Raw genomic sequence first — 22,667 nt, 5'->3', positions numbered from 1 at the left:
GCATGAAAGTGAAAAGTGAAAGTGAAGTCACTCAGTCGTGTCCGACTCCTAGCGACCCCATGGACTGCAGCCTACCAGGCTCCTCCGTCCATGGGATTTTCCAGGCAAGAGTACTGGAGTGGGGTGCCATTGCCTTCTCCATTAATATGCTAGTAAAGAAAAATAGGTATAAACTCAGTGAATGCTGGAAAAATAAGTCAGCCTGTGTATCTAAATTTTTTAGAGCCTGTAAGAGAAATGATCATGGTGTTCATAATGGTGATTTACCAACTCTGTTCAATAATGCAAATAACGCCTTCCCAAAATGGTTATAGAGAAGTACCTGTGTTATCAAACTAAATTCAGTTGTAGAAATTTTCTATTCCTAAATGGTGCCAAATAAACTAAATTACTATAAATCCATTTTGGATACTAAAGCACACATTTTTGATTTTATATATATATAAAATATATTAAAACATATACATTTATAAAATCAAATTCTTTTTTGGTCATTTGGTGATTTTTATTTCTTCAAGTATAAAGATCAGTGTCATTGGTTACTTTTGACAAGGTTTGTTTTTCCAAACGATTTATGTTAAAGTTGTATTAATGATTTTATGGTATGATTTTTCACTTTGGCTAGTTCTAGACCTTTTGTTTTCACTTGAAAATCAGGGTTTTACTTGAGTAAAACTCACATTTCTAGGAATGAAATCAAAGCCTAATAAAATAAGTTATATATTTATATAAAAGCAAAATATTTAAGTATTTTTAGGATTTAGTCAACTAATGAAATATTTGTTATGAATTTTTGTAAGATTTATTTTATATCATAAGATAAAAAGACCTAAAATTTTTATGGGTACAAATTCAAATTATTTTAAAGACTATCTTGAGAAGAAACCTAGAGAATATTCTAGTTGTGTGCCAAATATATTTCCACAACTATTAATAAAAGATTAGCCCTTTATTTCTGTACATAGGTAGAATATTTCTGCTTAATAAATGTAATGCATCTCATATTCTTTCAGCTGAAATAATTTCTAATTGTAATCACAGACTTTTTTCAAAACCAAAAATGTATGCACATGTGAGACCATTTTTGAGTGCCAAGAAAGACGGTGGAACAAACAAAAAACCAAGCAACCAACCAGACATAAAGCAAACAAAACCTCAAATTAATAAATAAAATTTATAAGTAAAAATTTACATATGTATTTTATTTGTATATTTGGCAAATTGATTCAGTTAGTTAAAATAGTCTGTTAGAATGATTACAGAAATTGAAATTGTTACATATCTGATATTCTCAATTTAAGTAGTACTAAAAAATTCAGTCTGGTAGGTTTTTGGAATATCCAGTGCTTCTGGATGATAATGTTTTGTGTTTTTTTTTTTTTTTTGAGAGAAAAACTGAAAAAACAGATAAATAAACAACTATATACATGGAGCCATTCTTTATTTTTAAAAACCATAATGATATACACACATATCTAAATATGTACATAAAATTGCTAAGTGGAAAATACCAGAGTTTATTACTCTCAAGCTCATGTAGGTTTAATAGGGGGAAAGGAAGATTTTTTAAAAAAGTAATTATGTACATTTCTAGCATTAATCTCTTTTAACCTTAGTTAATGGCAGGATCTAATTATTGGTACCAGAGGGAATGTAACAGAGCAATTAATAGGCTATGAGAAATCTTACTTTATTTGTCCTTTAATATTATTTCACAATATTAGACGTTTGTGTGGAAGCCCTTTAATTTATCTAAACCCACTCCAAATACACAATTTATATACCTGGATATTTCTTGAAAATTCATTTCATTTTGATAATGTCTATGTTTGCATTTAAGTTATTCTTAGCTATAAACTTTTGTTAGATTTGAGTTAAAACAGCAGGGCATGTTACCAGTGAAGAACAAGAAAAGTCTCCAGCACTAATTAATGAAAAGAATAACATGACTGACATAATAAAAATTAGTGAGAAGATGGATAAAACAGATGATGGTGGTTAGCTAGGCTCAGTAAATGATTGATTCCTATATATAACAAATTGCACAATTAAAATTAGTGACATAGCAAAATACAAGATTGTAACTGTCATGGATAATCAGAGACATTCAGGAAAAATCAATCCATGAAATTTAAACATAAACATTCCAAGACTCTATTGTACTCTGGAGAAGAAAGAACAGATGTTGGATGCAACTATGAGATCACACTCTATGTGGCACAAATAAATAGGCTATTTGTAAATTTGTTAACATTAGCCCAGATGATAACAGGTCCACAGTGGAAAACAGGAAACTTAAAAAAAAGAGTTATCTTAAGATCATATACTCTTCTCTCCATAATCACATACTAAAGAAAAAGAGTTAAAGCAAATCAGATCCATTTTACAATTTAACTATTCACTATATCTTTTCACTGAATTCAGTGTTATAGGATATAAAGAATATATATAGCCAGGACATGGACGCAACCTAGATGTCCATCAGCAGATGAATGGATAAGAAAGCGGTGGTACATATACACAATGGAGTATTACTCAGCCATTAAAAAGAATACATTTGAATCAGTTCTAATGAGGTGGATGAAACTGGAGCCTATTATACAGAGTGAAGTAAGCCAGAAAGAGAAACACCAATACAGTATACTAACGCATATATATGGAATTTAGAAAGATGGTAACAATAACCCTGTGTATGAGACAGCAAAAGAGACACTGATGTATAGAACAGTCTTATGGACTCTATGGGAGAGGGAGAGGGTGGGAAGATTTGGGAGAATGGCATTGAAACATGTAAAATATCATGTATGAAATGAGTTGCCAGTCCAGGTTCGATGCACGATACTGGATGCTTGGGGCTGGTGCACTGGGACGACCCAGAGGGATGGTATGGGGAGGGAGGAGGGAGGAGGGTTCAGGATGGGGAACACAAGTATACCTGTGGCGGATTCATTTTGATATTTGGCAAAACTAATACAATTATGTAAAGTTTAAAAAAAAAAAAAAAGAATATATAATGAACTTCATGTCATATAACAATATATTTAAGATATTTTCCCGTCTTTAATTTTTAGCTGTTTTACTGCTGTTTACCTGCATATGTTGCTTTGTATTAATGCTGCTTGCAGTGTGTGGTGGTTCTTGAGCCTGTGTTCTCTTATCTTTGGTCAGTTTTGGAAAATTATTAGCCAGCATCATCTCAAATACTGTTTTTTTTTGTTTCTTTGTTTTTACATTTTTTTTTTTCCTCATTTCTTTCTGGGACTCAAAATGCATACATGCTAGATTTGTGTACCACAGACCTCTTTTTTGCTCTTCTCTGTATTTTAATCTTTTTATCCTTTTGTACATTAGTTTGGATTTTTTTTTATTAACCCATCTTCTTTAATGAAACCTATCTTTCTTTAATGAAAGTTCACTAAACTTTCTTCTGTCATACCTAATTTGTTAAATTGATTGAGTTGCAATTTCAGTAAATTTTATTTTTCAGCTCTAGAATATCCATTTGATTCATTTTAATAGAATCCAGTTCTCTGGGAAATTATCATCTATTTTATTGAACTTAATCACAACTAAATTTAAGTCCCTATCTGATAATTTCAGTATCTTCATTACTGCTTCTCTGTTTTTTTTCTCTTGATTTTCAGTCATTTTGTCCTGTCTCCTGGCATATTTGGTAACTTTTGCTTAAGTGGTAAACACTGCATATGAAAAACTGGAGAGGCTGGAGATCATATATTCTTCAGAGATGATTTAATTTTCTTCTGGCAAGTGGGCAGAGAAGGAATTCAACTGGTCTATATCTGTTTCAGGTTTTCAAGAACTAGTCTATTTCCAGTTTCCCCTACTCCTACCTAAAGCATAGGCCTTCAAAGATTTCAAATAACACCCTGGGTGTTTAATGGGGCTTCTTCTCATGATGATCCCTAAACAGTAATTTTTGTATCCTGGCCCCATGAGAAGATCAAAACCTTGCTTACTACTTTAGCCTCTTGGTAGCCACTTTTAGCTTGGTTTCTTGGTCTTTTATTCCATGGAGTTTAGAAACTGGCGAATATGCTGTAGGCAAAAGCTACACAGGAGGATTTTGCTTCCCGAGCTCAGTGAGGTGCTGACAGCACTAGGCTTCCATTCTCTGCTTGACTCTGTATTTGATGCCATGAATTGAGGAGTCTGATGCAAATGCTAAATGGAAAAAAGAGGCAGAGAAAGTCTAGTTCTCCACAAGTTGTTTTCCATTTTTCTGGGATCTTAGACTCCCAAGTCCTGGCTGTGTTGGTTGTTCCCTAGGCCTTTCAAGCAGCTACTGGTTGAATTTCATTAGCTTTTATAATTGCTCCTGATGGAAAGCCAGGTCTGATATGAGCTACAATGTCATAGCCAGAAACAAAAGTTTATTCACTTATCACATTTTAACCAGATATCAAAATCCATTAAAACAGTATAATTTTAGGACTGAAGAAATTCAATAATGTCTAAAGGGAAAAATACCAAATGAGTAAAAGTTGTGAACAGAAAAAACTTAAAATTAAATAACTTTTTTGAAGGCCAGAAGACATTTAAATTTATTTTAAATAATCTGAAATATGGAATATCTTATGCAAATATCAAGTGAAATATTTGGGCTTTATCAAGATCTTTGATAATATAAAAGTAGTGCCACATTCAGAGCAACTTATTATATGTATGCTCACATGTGAATTGACAGTCTAATTTTAATAAAAAGAGCTGTACGAAACAATGTATAAAGGTGATCTTACATACACACAAAGATCAAAACAGTTTATATTTAATGTACCTTATTAGTTTCCGTTTCCTTTTGGCGGCAGCAGTCATTGCCATGTAGGATGGTACTATGCTTGGTATAGGCAGAGGCTGTTTGGTTGAGATTGAAGAAGGGGCAAGCCTGTATATTAAATAATGAAAAACAGAGTAATTTTGATTTGTACTATGGAGAAAAAATGGGGCATATACTCCCATAATTTGAACAGCACCTTGCATTAACTGATAAAGGAAAACACTGTTCAATACTATAACCTTTCCTTGATTGTCTGAGGTTTTCTTTTCTCTTTTTTTATACCACAGATGGACATCAAGAGATTTCCGCACCCCCACAGCATAGAAAAGTGAAGGTATCATTCTTCCCATAGTTAGATTAACTGTGAATATACAGATTAAGTGAGAAGGATATGTTTTTGCTTGGATGACATGTAGTCAACCATACCTTATATTTATGACTATTTCAGAGCAAGCTGAGAGGCTTGTTAATATCAATAGAAACTGTGGTATTTCTTTTAGTGAAGATATTAATGAATAATAATAAACACTTGATAATCCACCATTGATAGCTTATAACATCTAATGCTGAAGTATGAAGAACAAAATAAATATATCTTAAGGTTTCCTCTAGTCTAATGAGGGCCAATCAACTTAAGCTTCAAAATTAAAGACTTCACAGTATTGTTAGTGGATTAATACTTAGAAAGACAAATGAGATTTAATGAAGGTAAAACACTGACTTTTGTAATCAAGATAGCATACTTCATCTATGAAATAGATCTTAAATATAGCTACAGAGCAAAAAGAGAGCCAATAGTTTAAAGGCTATACAAATAAAGAAGAACTGGCAAATACTCCTTTGTACCTTTGCAATATGTTATTGTTTGGTAGGGATTCTTGTTCAGGTAGTTCACTTTCCAAGCTCCTGGTATCTTCACATATAAGAAATGTAGACTTTAAATCCTCCTGTCCATGTTCTTTTCTCATGCTGAGAGGGATATCTACTTCACACAACATTTTCAAAGAATTATCACTGTTTATATTTGAGCTGATGGTCTGAAAACTGGTAGTATGTGATGGTTTTAATAAGGTCCCTGTAGATGGATTTTGATAAGTTTTTCTACAATTTTCTGGAGTATACACAATGGGCTGAAGCTCTTTGCTGAGGGAATCATTAAGCTGCGTATTTTCAGACTCTACAGACGTTTGGGTATGTTTTATGTTCAAGGGAGAAGGCATTAATTTTCTTCGGGTTCTTTTTTGTGAAGGAATTTTAAGCAGATTAGATTCACCTGGAGATGTGCCTGTTCAACAAAATTAAAAAGAAGCTCAATAATGTTGCCTAAATAGTTTTCTAATAACCTTATCAGTTAAAAGAAGAAAGAAACCCTAATAATAAGCATATTTTATGTTAAATTAATAAAAATTTAAAAGAAAATAAGTTGGAAAGAAAAAAGCTATTGCTAATAATGTCAATAAACTCATTATAAAGCAATTCTAAAACAGAAAATAAATACTAAATAGCAATATCAATATGAATTTATAAATACAGCTATCTTGAGATACTGGGCAATTATGACAACAAACTCCAGTAAATGTATACATTTCTCTGAGGATCAGTACTTGACCTCCTAATTCCATAAGGTTTTTTTTCTATGTCTGTGAACCTGTTTCTGTTCTGGACAATCAGCAATGAACAACACAATAACGGAAATAAAAAATATATTTGAGGGAACCAATAGCAGAATAACTGAGGGTGAAGAACAGATAAGTGAATAGAATAAAGAAAAAAGAATGAAAAGAAATGAAGACAGTCTTAAGGACCTCTAGGACAACATTAGGTGGACCAACATTCGAAATACAGGGGTCCCAGAGAAGAAAAGAACAAGAAAGGTTATGAGAACATATCTGAAGAGATTATAGTAGAAAAATTCCCTAACATGGGAAAGGAAATAGCCATCCAAGTCTAGGAAGCCCAGACAGTCCCAAGCAGGATATACCCATAAAAAAATATGCCAAGACACATAATAATCAAACTAACAAAAATTAAACACAAAGATTAAAGGCAGCAAGGGCAAAGCAAAAAATAACATACAAGGGAACCCCCATAAGGCTAACAGCTGATCTTTCAGCAGAAAGTGCAGGCCAGAAGGGAATGAATGGCAGGATATACTATAAAGTGATGAAAGGAAAAAACTTATAACTAAGATTACTCTACCCAGCAAGGATCTCATTCAGGTTTGATGGAGAAATCAAAAGCTTTATAGATAAAGCAAAAAGTAAGAGAATTCAGCATCACCAATCCAGAGTTACAAATGCAAGAGGAACTTCTCCAGATAGGAAACACAAGAGAAAGAAAAGTCTTATAAAAACAAACCCAAAACAATAAAGATTTTGGTAACAGGATCACGTGTGTGCACTCAGTTGCTTCGGCTGTGTCAGACTCTTTGCAGCTTAATGAACTGTAGCTCATCCAGCTCCTCTGTCCATAGGATTCTCGAGGCAAGAATACTGGAATGAGCTGCCATGCCCTCCTCCAGGGGCTCTTCCCAACCCAGGGACTGAACCTGCGTCTCCTGAATTTCCTGCACTGCAGGCTGATTCTTTACCCACTGAGCCATCCTTAACAACAGCTACCTTAAGTGTAAATGGGTTAAATGCTCCAACCAAAAGACATAGACTGGCTGATTGTATACAAAAATAAGCACTGGGATGACCCAGAGGGATGGTACGGGGAGGGAGGAGGGAGGAGGGTTCAGGATGGGGAACATGTGTATACCTGTGGTGGATTCATGTTGATACATGGCAAAACCAATACAATATTGTAAAGTTAAAAAAAAATAAAAAAATAAAAAAAATAAAATAAAAAAAGAAACATCAGCAAGGGAAAAAAAAAATAAGACCCTTAAATATGCTGTCTACAAGAGACTCACTTCAGACCTAGGGACACATACAAACTGAAAGTGAAAGGCTGGAACAAGATATTCCATGCAAATAGAAATCAAAAGAAAGCAGGAGTAGCAATACTTGTATCAGATAAAATAGACTTTAAAATAAACAATCATTACAAGAGACAAGGAAGAACACTATGTAATGATCAAGGCCTCAATCCAAGAAGATATAACAATTATAAATACGTATTGTTTTTTATATTCAACATTCAAGTGATAGCATATATTATTTGTCTTCCTCTGATTTACTTCACTTAGTATATAATTGCAAGGTCCATCCATGTTGCTGCAAATGGCATTACTTCATTCTTTTTTTTATGGCTATACACTCTTATTCTGAGTAACCAACCTCTTGCCACTACTTTCTCAATCACCTGAGTCCCAAATAACTAGATTTTTACCTTTTCCTTGCATTTCCCAACCTTCACCAATCTTGCCTTAGTTAAAACATAATTCTGATCATGCCATTTTCCTGATTTAAAATGTTTAGTAATTTTTAAACAGAAACATACTATACAAAGATTTTTAGTAGGGTAATTCTTGTCCCTTGCTCTAATACTTAGAGACAAATGGTTTTGTTTGAACTTAAATGTGAATTCCCACAATACTAGACATGATTAAATATTTAAGCACATAGAGATTTCTCACTTTTTTTTAGTGTACAAAATAATGATTACATAAATAATGATAAACTTGATCAGCTTCAGTGAACTTATGCTGCATTTCTTAATTTTTTTTTTCTTATTTGCCTATTTCATTCTGGTAAACTTCATGGTGCCTGACACAAAGTAATTCTGCATGGAGTGTGCTGTTAAGGGAAGAAACTATAATCTGTGTTTCTCACCATGTTTTCAAATCAGGCAGTAAAATTTCCAATTGATGTCATGTATGTTTTACAATATAACAATAACTTAAATTACACTGAAAGTTGAATAAAAAAGTGCTATGTAAATATTTCAACAGAACAGTTCAAACTTTCAACCAAGTTAAAAAATACAGTTATAACAATCAGCAAGAGTACATGCATTATTCTTATTACATTAGTTGACAATAGACTGCTGTGGCTAGGTTGACAATTACCCTCTAGGAAATACAATTTAAAAACAGGAAGAAAAATATGATCCCTATTCTACTAAGGAATTTTACTTTTCTGAGAACTAGATAAATGAGATCCAGATCTTAAAATAATTTTCCACTCCCTTTAACATGACATTTGTCAAATTTTCCATTACCAGATATTTTTATACTAATGCTGCAGTGTAAAGACAGTTACTTTTCTCCACTGTGCTGCTACCACCAATTTGGTGGCTATTAATAGCTGGAAGATTAACTTCTTTTCCCATGAGAGGCCGTATGGGTATATAGAGGATAGAAAACTATATCAAGGATGGAGAACTGAATTGGAAGTCAGGAGACTTGGATTCTATTTCTGGTTTTACCAACAACTCACTGAGTGACCTTGGGCAATTCACTTGAGCAGTATGGGTATTAATGCCCCCTAGAAAAACAGGGATACCACCTTTCTATGTACAGGGTTTTTCTAGGATTAGATAACATCTATAAAATACTTAAGATTCAAGGAAAGGCCCTAGAATTACAGGCTTCAACTGTTAGCATTATGATATTCACAGGCTAAGCTCTAATTTGCTTTTCAGTATTCCATCAGGTGGTTCAGTGGTAAAGAATCTGCTTGGCAATGCAGGTTCAATTCCTGGGTTGAGAAGATCCCCTGGAGAAGGAAATGGCAACCCATTCCAGTATTCTTGTAAGGAAAATCCCATGGATTAAGGAGCCTGGCGTGCTACAGTACACGGGGTTGCAAAGAACTGGACACAACTGAGCACATTCCATTAATACCCAATGCACAATTATCACCAAAAGAATATATTTCTAACAATGTCTCGCTTTCAGTTTATCGAATACCCAGTTTATCAAGGCTGATGATAAACTGTAAGAGAAACCAAAGGTATTATTAAAGCAGAACATCTAAGTATTATTTGAACATGCAGCCTTCATAACAACATTGTAAAATTCAGAACACATTGGACCATGAAATCTCAAGGGATAAGGATTATCTAGAGTAACTATTTTTATTGCCCAGATCTACAGAGAGAACTGCTGGAGCGGCAGTGGGCAAATTCCCATGACAGTGGACCACATTTGCTCTACTGCTTATAAACACTATGAGAAGTGGGTACTATCGTAATACACCAAAGAAATATTGACCTGTTCTTTGGGATAATCTAAACATATATCCAGTATCAAATGTTGATACGATCAGACATTATCTTTAGCCATAATTCTGCTCTCTTGATAGGATATATTAATAACCTGAAGGAGAAACATGAAGATGTGGCTGATAATGGATTCACATACCACTGTTTTATTGAACCTGAAAGAAGAGATGCTACAGACACACAACACGTACAAAATACAAGTCCAGGAGATTCTTTTCTTTTATCCTCTCAATTATTAAGTACAGATAAAATAATAAGGGAGCAGAAATCTAATAGATAAGTAGTCCTGAATTGACTGCTTAGACTGACTAGTTACTAAGAAATGTTCAGAAGTTAATCAGATCAAAGTAAGATTTAAAGACTTAAATAAAAATTCAGCAGTCAATTCACTGAAACTATAAGCATATAATGACTCCATTTACTCATGAAGACTAAAGGACACAATAAACAAGTGAAATTTCACTTTTAATATGATATCCAGAATATATAAATACAATTTATATATTATATAATAAATTATATATAATATATACTATATATAAATATATATATTCAACATATATAATAAATAGTCATTCCCTTTTAGTTAGGTAAAGGAATACTTGAAGTGGGTATAGCAGACTGGAGAGTGCTGGGCAAGGGGCTGTAACAACTACTGGATATGCTAGGTGTATAACAGAGATCTGCTGTACTTTTCCATTACAAGATGTGCAGTAACTTTCCAGAAAAGCAGGCTTAGGCATCTGTAGCTACCACAGATTCAGCCTGGGAAAATACTATCTAAGAAGATTCTGTAATTCTTGGGCTTATAGTGGAAATGACAAAGAAAAAACCTGGAGGAAAATTATAATTTCTTTAAAAAGGGTCCCTAAAACAAGAAAAGAAATCGTGTAGTTATGGATTTTCAGAACAAGAGGTTCTAACAGGCAATGTTAGGTAATGAAATACCTCAGCAATGGAGGAGCCACACAGGAGTTGATGGGACATTAAAAATGCATTTTTATAAGGTAGGTTCATAAAACTGGGATGGAAAAGATTGGCAGTTGCTTGGGAAGATAGCATGTCTTCTCTCCAGGGTCTCTTCATCTAAGGAACCAGCCTACTATATCATATACTAAGTACAGAAGATAGCAGGTACCCTACAGTCTGAAAAAATTTGTTACTTGTAGACCATGTCTTGGAACTTAATTCTCCAAGAAAAAGCGTAGGTATACTGCATTTCTATTGTCCTGAAATGGTTATGATCCATGGTTATGTGAATATGACTTCATGTCCAAATAACAACAATAACCATAATGTTGAGACTGTTAAAAGAAGTTACTACTATTATTTTCAGTACAGTTTCAATGTTTGTTTGATTAATGAAAGAAAAAAAAAGTTGTAGTCAGCTATGGAACAAGAAATGTACTCAGATTTTTCTCCTATGTGTCTAAAATACTGGTAGCTGGGCTTATACAGCCTCTAAATGGGAAATCAAATAGTTCTTTTTAGATAATAAACTATAGCAATAAAAGACCTAAATATTGACATTTTCAGGTTCCCCTCAACTAATTTTTTAACTAATTTTTTAGACATTGCCATAAATCAAAGCTAATTAGCTGAAAGACCTATGTACACAGAATACATCAAAAGTCACCATATATTTGAGAATAGATAATAAAGGAAACAGACAAGTATTTTAGGAAACCATAGTTAATGTCTTCAGAGAAATGAGAAATTATTACAATCATGAAACAAAATCAAAGTGCTATGGAAAGAAATACTGAATTATAAGACAGAGTTCTTAGAAATTTAAAACGAGAGGAAAAAACTAAAAATAAAAGTTATAAGATAAAGCTGAAGACATCTCCTAGAAAGACTAGCAAACAAACAAAAAGAGGTAAATACTAGATAACTGATAACAGAATTAGAAGATTAATCCAGGAGATCCAAAATCAGATTAATAATAATGTTCCAAAGACAGAAAAGAAAGAAGGTAAAAAAATATTACAGAGGTTTATCTATGTAAGCATGTGTATGTACTTTAAAATATGTGAAAATTTCCCAGAGTTAAAAGATAAAGGTTTCCAGAGAAAAAGGCCCACAAACTGTTTAGTATAATGACTTAAACAACACCAAGGTATAGCATTGTGACATTTCAGAACACCTAGGAACCCAAAATTTTCCTGGGAGAAAAAGTCTCACACAAAGTATGAAAAATAAAAATGGCATGACAGTTAACAGCAACATTGGAATCTAGAAATCAATGGAGAAACATGTTCACAGTTCTTGGAAAAATTATTTCCAACCTAGAATTTTACACTGAGTCAAACAATCAGAAAATAAAAATATTGCTATACATCCATGATCTAAAAAAATTTTACTTCCTATACACCCATTCTCCAAATCTACTGGAGGATGTGCTTCTGTAGAATAAAGGAGAACAACAAGAAAGCGAATGGGAAAAACAAATACTACATACAGAAACAGCAAAGCAGTACAAGAAAGAGTTTATGCAGTTCTTAACTCAACAAGGAATGATATTTACTTGATAACACTCAAAATTTATTTTTAAAAAGGTGAAAAACTGTTCTGGCAAAAAGGAGGAGGAAATGTATACATACTGTAAAGGAGTTAAATCCTTATCTTCTAAAATAAAAAGAGAAATATTTAAAATTGGAAATTACAAACAAGAATTAGCAGCATAAATTTGAAATTTAGAAATCAGGATGAAAAACCAAAAGAAATAGTTAAAAGATGAATAAGAATTGGGAGTGAACAGTAATACTTCCACAAATATTACAGTACTTGTTGACTTACATAGGTATTACTGTAAACAGGTTATTACTTCATGCAGAGGCTTTTAATGAAAAGAAAAAGTCAGACTTTGGGGCTGTAAAAGGAAAGAACAGACCAAAATTGTCTCTTGCTTATTCTGGGATAGCTTTACTCAAAATCTATGGACAGAGTAGGGTCAAACTAGACAAAGCTATGAAACTTTACATTCAAAAGTCTAATTAACTGAAACATGCAAGGAAATAACATGAAATGAACTAGCAATCAAATAGAAGGGCAAGATAAAAATTCTTAGGTGGGGAAGATCTTTTCTTTATTAAGCCCCATTCTCCCCTGGCTGACTATCTCACTCTCGCACTCATGTTTTCCCCAGCATTTAACAAAAAGAAAGGAAGGACAGTTAACTTCCTAGGAGAATTTAAAGAGGGCCAATATATAAAGAATATGAAAAAGAATGTATAATATATAACTGAATCATTCTGCTGTACAGTAGAAAACAACAACAAAAAGAAATTAACACAGCATTGTAAATCAACTGCTGCTGCTGCTAAGTTGCTTCAGTCGTGTCCAACTCTGCAACCCCATAGACGGCAGCCCACCAGTCTCCCCTTGTCCCTGGGATTCTCCAGGCAAGAACACTGGAGTGGGTTGCCATTTCTTTCTCCAATGCATGAAAGTGAAAAGTGAAAGTGAAGACTCTCAGTCGAGTCAGACTCTTAGCGACCCCATGGACTGCAGCCTACCAGGCTCCTCCATCCATGGGATTTTCCAGGCAAGAGTACTAGAGTGGGGTGCCATTGCCTTCTGTAAATCAACTATAATTCAATAAAATAATGTCAGGAAAAAAAGTAAAGGAGGCCAATAAAAATGTGACTCAATCAGCAAAAATAAATCATTCAATATGATGAGAATGAGTAAAACGCATTTAAAGTCATGAGTCCCATGATGAAGGAAAATTCCTTTTCTTTGGGGAACAGGTAATCCATTCATGAAATCTGAATGTTTGCGTGAGTAATTCTAATATACTTTAAAGTTTATAGCGAAATATAAATAGTAGAAATAAAAATAAAGTTTTATTTCTTAGAGAAATGAAAGACATATTTTGTACAAGGACATGGATTTAATCATTTTGCTTTCATATATTTTAAGTACCCTAAAGATCTCTGCATGTGCTAAGTCGGTTCAGTCGTGTCTCTTTGTCACCCCATGGACTGTCGCCTGCCAGGCTCCTCTGTCCACGGGATTCTCCAGGCAAGAGTACTGGAGTGGGTTGTCATATCCTTCTCCAAAAGATCTCTAGTTATAGTTATGTTTCTTATACCTTTTCTTTATCTTTACATTTAGATTCCATACAAAGGTAAGATGTACTTAATTTCTTTACAGGTTTGTTGAGAAATATTCAGATGATTAAACAGAGAGGACAGCACTTTAAGAATCAAAAAAATTTTTCTATTACTGTTTTCAGATTAACTAGAATACATCTAGGTCTAATAACAATTTGGGAATGTCCTGGAGGGAAACTGTTCATTGAAAAATAACTTTGGTATTGCTTTACTTATAAAGGTCTAACATAGTTTTCATGAAATTCAAATGGTCTTTTAAGGTTTATTACACCTAACATAGTTGAAGACACATATTAATAAAGTAACAAGATAATGCACCTGATTTTTGTTTTTATAGTTATGACGCTTTTCTTAAAAATGATAATTTAGCAAAAGTGCAGAAACAGTGCTAGGGATTTATTCAACAGCTCCTAGTTTAGGGAAAAGGGTAGGTGATGAAAGTTACATGATTAAATAATATAACTTTCAAAATGATTATGTAATACAATTTAACCAGGCTTTTATAAGTGATCAGAGATAGATCAGAGCTAATGAAAGATATAGAAGAGCCTTTCTTCTAAACCCTAGGGTAAGTTTTGCTTAATGAATCCAATCCTAGTCTTTGTAATACTTATCCATTAATAGTTTAGGAAACATCTTAAAATATTTATATAATGCTTTAAGGCATCTTATATACAATTGAAAATGTGCATTTCAGGATAAATTGGTTTAGTGTTCTATTTATCTGTTCCTACATTATGGCTAGAGATTCCCGCTTCAAAAAGTTTGTTTACTGTAAGTCTATAAAGAGACTTAAAAAGGAAGTCAGTCAAAAACATTTTGTTGTGATTGCCAAGTTTTAGAAGCCTTTCAAAAATATTTTAAGTATTAAAATGACTTTTAAAATTAACTGCAAGTGCAAGATGTGGATGAGATGGTGAAAAAAACTAATTTTCATCAATAATAGTCCGAATTCTAACACAATATTACCTAGACTACAACACAAGTAAATTAACATTCGTGTTGTTTGTATAGCATTTTATAGAATAAAATATGCTATTAATATAATCTACAGCTTACTATCAAAACAAAAACCATGAAAACAGTTATGAAGTTAGAATGAATCTGCCTTCCCACTAAATTATATTTGCCAAGTGGTTAGAAGAAATTATGAATAAATACTTGATAACTGGTTAAGTGGTTAATAAAGAACTAAAAACAATTTAGATATTAATCTGTCATTTGCTATCATTCCCCCAAACTTTTGAAATTTTAAGGAATATGATGAACTGATGACAGTGCAATAAAAGCAGTAAATTTAGATATTTCGACTTTGTCAGTGAAATACAACTGAGTTTCATAAAGAAGTATAACAAAAAGACATTTGAGAAATTGCTTATACTTTAAGAGAAACATAGCTTCCCAGGTGGTGCTAGTGGTAAAGAACCGACCTGCCAATGCAGGAGACATAACAACTTGGGTTTGATCCCTAGGTCAGGAAAATCCCCTGGAGAAGGAAATGGCAACCTAATCCAGTGTTCTTGCCTGGAGAATCCCATGGACAGCGGAGCCTGGCAGGCTACAGTCCATGCGGTCACAAAGAGTTGGACATGACTGAAGCAACTCAGCACACATGCACAAGAGAAACATCTAAAAATGCATTAATTGGCTGTATTGTTCTTTAAGCTATTTAAGTCTACCTGTGAGCACAATCTAGTTTGCTTCATTACTTCAATCTTTCAAATATTTCATTTCTTCAAGAAGGCTATCCCACAGATTTGGCTTAGGGCTCTAAAATGTTTCCAGTAGAAAGCAAGAGAAAACAGAGTTGTTTCATGTTGGTCTTTCTAAAAACAGTTTTAAGAAATATCAGTACATTTTTATTTTTAAAAGAATTTTTAGTATATTTTTTACTTATTATTATAAACAAATTTTCTTAATTAGGCCTTAGGATTAAATACTACATTTATTAGTATATGCCACTTCTTATATGCTCCCACTAACTGACAAGCCAGTTAATTTCAGTTCAGTTCACTCAGTTGTGTCTGGTTCTTTGCGAACCCATGGACTGCAGCATGCCAGGCTTCCCTGTCCATCACCAGGTAAAGCAGCTTGCTCAAACACATGTCCATCAAGTCGGTGATGCCATCCAACTATCTCATGCTCTGCTGTCCCTTATCCTACAGCCTTCAATCTTTCCCAGCATCAGGGTCTTTCCCAATGAGTTAGTTCTTTGCATTATGTGGCCAAAAAATTGGAGCTTCAGTTTCAGCATCAGTCCTTCAAATGAATATTCAGGACTGATTTCCTTTAGGATTGACTGGTTTGATCACCTTGCAGTTCAAGGGACTCTCAAGAGTCTTCTCCAACACCACAGTTCATAAACATTAATTCTTCGGCACTCAGCTTTCTTTATAGTCCAACTCTCACATCCATACATGACTACTGGAAAAACCATAGCTTTGACTAGACAGACATTTGTTGCCAAAGTAATGTCTCTGCTTTTTAATATGCTGTCTAGGTTGATCATAATTTTTCTTCCAAGGAGCAAGCATCTTTTAATTTCATGGCTGCAGTCACCATCTGCAGTGATTTTGGAGCCTCAAAAAATAAAGTCTGTCACTGTTTGCATTGTTTCCCCATCTATTTGCATGTAGTGATGGGACCAGATGTCATGATCTTAGTTTTCTGAATGCTGAGTTTTAAGCCAACTTTTTCACTCTCTTCTTTCACTTTCATGGAGAGGCTCTTTAGTTCTTCTTCGCTTTCTGCCATAAGGGTGGTGTAATCTGTGTATCGGAGATTACTGATATTTCTCCCGGGAGTCTTGATTCCAGCTTGAGCTTCATCCAGCCTGGCATTTCACAAGATGTACTCTGAATATAAGTTAAATAAGCAGAGTGACAATATATAGCCTTGACATACTCCTTTCCCAATTTGGAACCAGTCTCTTGTTCCATGTCCAGTTCTACCTTGACCTGCTTACAGATTTCTCAGGAGGCAGGTAAGGTGGTCTGGAGAAGGAAATGGCAATTTACTCCGGTACTCTTGCCTGGAAAATTCCATGGATGGAGGAGCCTGGTAGGCTACAGTCCATGGGGTCGCAAAGAGTCAGACACGACTGAGCGACTTCACTTTCTTTCTTTCTATAGTTCCTTTGGAGAAGGAGATGGCAACCCACTCCGGTGTTCTTGCCTGGAAAATTCCATGGATGGACGAGCCTGGTGAGTTACGGTCTATGGGGCTGCAAAGAGTTGGACACGACTGAGCAACTAACACACACACACACAGACAGGTAAGGTGGTCTGGTATTCCCATTTCTTTAAGAATTTTACACAGTTTGTTGTGATCCACACAGTCAAAGGCTTTGGCATAGTCAATAAAGCAGAAGTAGACATTTTCTGGAACTCTCTTGCTTTTTTGATGATACGATGGATGTTGGCAATTTGATCTCTGGTTCCACTGCCTTTTCTAAATCAGCTTGAACATCTGAAAGTTCATGGTTCACATTCTGTTGAAGCCTGGCTTGGAGAATTTTGAGCAGTACTTTGCTAGTGTGTGAGATGAATGCAACTGTGTGGTAGTTTGAATATTCTTTGGCATTGCCTTTCTTTGGGATTGGAAAGAAAACCGACCTTTTCTGGTCCTGTGGCCACTGCTGAGTTTTCCAAATTTGCTGGCATACTGAGTGCAGCACTTTCACAGCATCATCTTTCAGGATTTGAATTAGTTCAACTGGAATTGCATCACCTCCACTAGCTTTGTTTGTAGTGGTGCTTCCTAAGGCCCACTTGAGTTTGCATTCCAGGATGTTTGGCTCTAGGTGAGTGATCACACCATTGTGGTTATATGGGTCATGAAGATCTTTTTTATATATTTCTTCTGTGTATTCTTGCCACCTCTTCTTAGTATCTTCTACTTCTGTTAGGTCCATACCATTCTGTCTTTTACTGTGCTCATCTTTGCATGAAATGTTCCCTTGGTGTCTCTAATATTCTTGAAGAGCTCTCTAGTCTTTTCCATTCTGTTGTTTTCCTCTATTTCTTTACATTGATCACTGAGGAAGGCTTTTTTTTTTTTAAATCTCTCCTTGCTATTCTTTGGAACTCTGCATTCAAATGGGTATATCTTTCCTTTTCTCCTTTGCTTTTCACTTCCCTTCTTTTCACAGCTATTTGTAAGGGCTCCTCAGACAACCATTTTGCCCTTTTGCATTTATTTTTCTTGGACATGCTCTTGATCATTGACTCCTGTACAATGTCACAAACCTCTGTCCATAGTTCTTCAGGCACTCTATCAGATCTCATCCCTTGAATCTATGTGTCACTTCCACTATATAATCATAAGGGATTTGATTTAGGTCAGACCTGAATGGTCTAGTGGTTTTCTCCACTTTCTTCAATTTAAATCTGAATTTGGCAATAAGGAGTTCATGATCTGAGTCACAGTCAGCTCCTGGTCTTATTTTTGCCGACTGTATAGAGATTCTCCATCTTTGGCTGCAAAGAAAATAATCAATCTGATTTCAGTATTGACCATCTGGTGATGTTCACGCATAGAGTCTTCTCTTGTGTTGTTGGAAGAGGGTGTTTGCTATGACCCGTGCATTCTCTTGGCAAAACTCTATTAGCCTTTGCCCTGCTTCAGTTTGTACTCCCAAGGCCAAGTTTGCCTGCTATTCTAGGTATCTCTTGACTTGCTACTTTTGCATTCCATTCCCCTATAATGAAAAAGACATCTTTTTTGGGTGTTAGTTCTAGAAGGTCTTGTACATCTTCAGAGAACCGTTCAACTTCAGCTTCTTCAGCATTACTGGTTGGGGCATAGACTTGGAATACTGTGATACTGAATGGTTTGCCTTGGAAATGAACAGAGATCACACTGTCATTTTTGAGATTGCATCCAAGTACTGCATTTTGGACTCTTGTTGACTATGATGGCTACTCCATTTCTTCTAAGGGATTCTTGCCCACAGTAGTAGATATAATGGTAATCTGAGTTAAATTCACCCATTCCAGTCCATTTTAGTTCACTAACTTCTAAAATGTCTATGTTCACTCTTGCCATATCCTGTTTGACCACTTCCCATTTGCCTTGATTCATGGACCTAACATTCCAGGTTCCTATGCAATATTGCTCTTTACAGCATTGGATTTTACTTCCATCACCAGTCACATATACAGTTGGGCATAGTTTTTGCTTTGGCTCCATCTCTTCATACCTTATATAATATCCTAGTGCCTTAGTAGATCAGGGAATTAAAAATAAAGTGGTGTTTTTTTTATCTCTTAGAGTGATAATACCTCAATGTAGATGAATCAAGAAACAGCAGTAAGCAAACTGTTTAGAAATAATAGGTGCATACTAGTAATGTAATAAAAATATAATGGGAATGTAACAGTGTGTGTAGGCAAAGGGGACAGGACTCATTAATGGGAAGATTTGAAAAAGAAGGCAGTGTCTGAATCAGACTCTCAATGAGGATAAGGATTTTAATTAACTAGGATGTGGAATGGAGAAGAAGTAGGACTCAAGATTGAGGGAAAAGCCTGCAAACTGTAGAGGCGAGAAAATGAAAGCATGCTTAAGAGAAGGTTGGGCACCAAGTGCCACAGGAAAGTGAGTCCTTAGCCTGACATGGGACTGGGTAAGCTTTTAAAGGTTCTTCTAAGTAAGGGGTCTGTACTTTGTGAAGAAGATCATTTTAGTGTGAAGAGTAGATTGTAAAGGGGGATAGATAAGAAATAGCAACTAGTCTAGATATCACTATAATTATTTCTTACATCAAATTTTCTCAAAATGTTTTTAAAATAAATTGAATTAAACATCATTTTATTCTCTCTCTCTGTTTAAATAAATCTCTAAAACACCAGTACTAACTGGAAATTTCATGTGGTTTCTTAGGTTGGAGGGGTCTATATTTATTTTTCAGCTTTTTGAAATATTCTACAGATGGTTTCTCTAAATAAAGAGACTAGATAATTTATCACTAATAAGTTAAAAATCCTACTCTTAAAAAATGGGCAGACCTTCTGGGGTCATCTTTTGATGTGTCATATCATGTGTCCTGAATGATTTTACCCAAAGGAACTAATTTATCAAAAGCTTAAGACTGCAAATGTTAAAAGATTTACAGAGCTGTACATTAGTGTAAAAAGCAGAATGCAGTGTTTAGCTAACATGAGTCACAGGCTGCAAAGTAGGATTCATGACAGGGAGACACTGATGAATGGGATTAGATCTAATTGAGGTTTGGTACAAAATGATGGCAAGGATTTTTTCTTTTGCTAGCACTCATGTTAATATGTATGTGAGCAAGTATTTTGGGAAATGATGCTAAATTAAAATTAGTTGACAAAGTTCTAAAGTGAAATCAAGTATTAATATATGCATTTCAATAAACATTTCTGGGCTACAAGTGATTGATACAATTACTGTTCTAATCATAAATCTGGATTCTTTTTAACAGCCTTGTGACTCATGGAATTCATAGTTGCAAATGTACAAGTGAATGAATTACAACTATTTAAAAGATCTATAACCTTAAAGTACTAATGAATTAACCAAACTAATAACCATTTTATAATGAATTCATAAGACACTATTGTGGTTATTGTAGTATTAATGCCTATACAGATAATGTCAGTTATTTACAAATATCACAAAGAGAGAATACATCTTAAGAACTGTCATAGTCCTTTAAATTAATCCAGCACTATGAGCAATAAATCAAACACAATCTTTTGAAACTTGTCTCCATGGGAAATAGCAGAAACTATGTTTTCCTTTCAGTCTCATTTTCCTAGTATTCATACTTTTTTAAGATGGGAAAAAGAAAAAGACAATACAGAGAATCTTTTAATTTGCAGCAGTATTTGCAGTTATGATGAGTAACTGAACACTACTTTGTGGACAAGGAGACTAAGGGCCAAATGAAATATATTTAGACTTCAAAAATAACTTTCATTGTCTATTGGTATTGATTATATTCTGTGGCCAAATGTGAAGATACAGGAAAGATTTAGCTTATAAACGTTTTGATGCTTCATATTTTTATATGAGGAATTAGTATAGATAGAGATCTTTTATAAAAAAAATTTTTTTTGTATTCAACTAATTATAGGGGAAACAAACTTACATGAGAACCCTATGTAACCCCAGAATATCTGTACAAGAAACTGGTTCTACTAGTATCTTTTGTGTACTCTAAGATAAAACCACTGACATGGGGTGCAAAATTTAAGAAAAAGAAAGGTTAGAGACAGAAATATTACTAAATGTGAGTTTCCAGATGGATAATGAGGAAATCTTGACTTTTCATTTAATGTCAGAAATTTTATCAGTTCCATAAATAAACTCTGCAGCCGGCATCTCCACACTGCGTGGCACTCAGTGAGCGCATTTTCTGTTTTCCAGACCCCAAAATAGGTGTATGCTTCATTCCAAGTCAACAGACATGTAATTTGGAGTCAAAGATTTAAGTCAAATAAACATCAATCTCAAAATTAAGTACTGACCTTGGTAAAGTATTAAAATTAACAAATTTCAAAAAGTTAGTTTCTTCCTGAATAAGGAGTACTATATAGGCTTATAAGAAAAACAGTCCATATAACAAAAATATAAAACCTATGGATGTCTTTAATAGCAAATGTATAAGACACATATGAAGAAAATTCTAAAACTTTGCTGAGGAACATACAAGACGGTATGAATATGGAAAGACTATTCTAGACAGAGAAGGTTTGACAGTAGGAAAATGTGAAGACAAAACTGATTTACCTATTTTAAAAAGAATTTTACTTCCTTGGAATTAGGAAAATCTTATTTCTCAGGGACAGGTAAGAACAGTTTTAAAACAAAGACTAATAAAGGAGGATTAGCACTGCTATCGGAGAAGGCAATGGCACCCACTCCAGTACTCTTGCCTGGAAAATCCCATGGGCAGAGGAGCCTGGTAGGCTGCAGTCCACGGGGTCACGAAGAGTCGGACACAACTGAGCCACTTCCCTTTCACTTTTCACTTTTATGCATTGGAGAAGGAAATGGCAACCCACTCCAGTGTTCTTGCCTGGAGAATCCCAGGGATGGGGGAGCCTGATGGGCTGCCTGTCTATGGGGTCGCACAGAGTTGGACACGACTGAAGCGACTTAGCAGCAGCAGCAGCAGCAGCACTGCTATATGTAAAAAAAAAAATTACAAACTATCAGTTATTAAAATAACAGTTACTAGCTCTAGGATAGACAAATAAGTAAAAAAATAAGAAACAAATCCAATAAACAGAATTATCCATGACTACTTACTGTATGTAAATTAAAGGTGCCATAAAGATACTGCTACTGCTAAGTCACTTCAGTCGTGTCTGATTCTGTGTGACCCCATAGACGGCAGCCCACCAGGCTCCCCTGTCCCTGGGATTCTCCAGGCAAGAACACTGGAGTGGGTTGCCATTTCCTTTTCCAATGCATGAAAGTGAAAAGTGAAAGTGAAGTTGCTCAGTTGTGTCCGACTCTTCGCGACCCCATGGGCTCCAGCCTACCAGGCTCCTCTGCCCATGGGATTTTCCAGGCAAGAGTACTGGAGTGGGGTGCCATTGCCTTCTCCGGTA

The 22,667-nt window shown here is 34.7% G+C and overlaps 1 protein-coding gene across 2 annotated transcripts in view; it reads right to left on the bottom strand.

Moving 5' to 3' along the window:
- Positions 1–22,667, bottom strand: part of KIF18A (kinesin family member 18A) — an 84,965-nt gene that overhangs the window by 4,836 nt on the left and 57,462 nt on the right. Inside the window, exons 14-16 of one of the 2 annotated variants that reach the window (XM_044929319.2) lie at positions 5,642–6,080; positions 4,796–4,903; positions 3,763–4,182 (exon numbers count right to left, since the gene is read on the bottom strand). In XM_044929319.2, the coding sequence (XP_044785254.2) occupies positions 4,098–4,182; positions 4,796–4,903; positions 5,642–6,080 (632 nt within the window). In that variant the 3' untranslated portion in view covers positions 3,763–4,097. Of the gene's footprint in view, positions 1–3,762; positions 4,183–4,795; positions 4,904–5,641; positions 6,081–22,667 lie in introns of those variants that run through there. The other variant, XM_006068008.4, reaches the window with a different exon arrangement.

Source organism: Bubalus bubalis, chromosome 16 (genome assembly GCF_019923935.1).
Source record: "Bubalus bubalis isolate 160015118507 breed Murrah chromosome 16, NDDB_SH_1, whole genome shotgun sequence".
NCBI lineage: Eukaryota > Metazoa > Chordata > Mammalia > Artiodactyla > Bovidae > Bubalus > Bubalus bubalis.
This window is presented reverse-complemented; position numbering and strand designations above follow the sequence as displayed.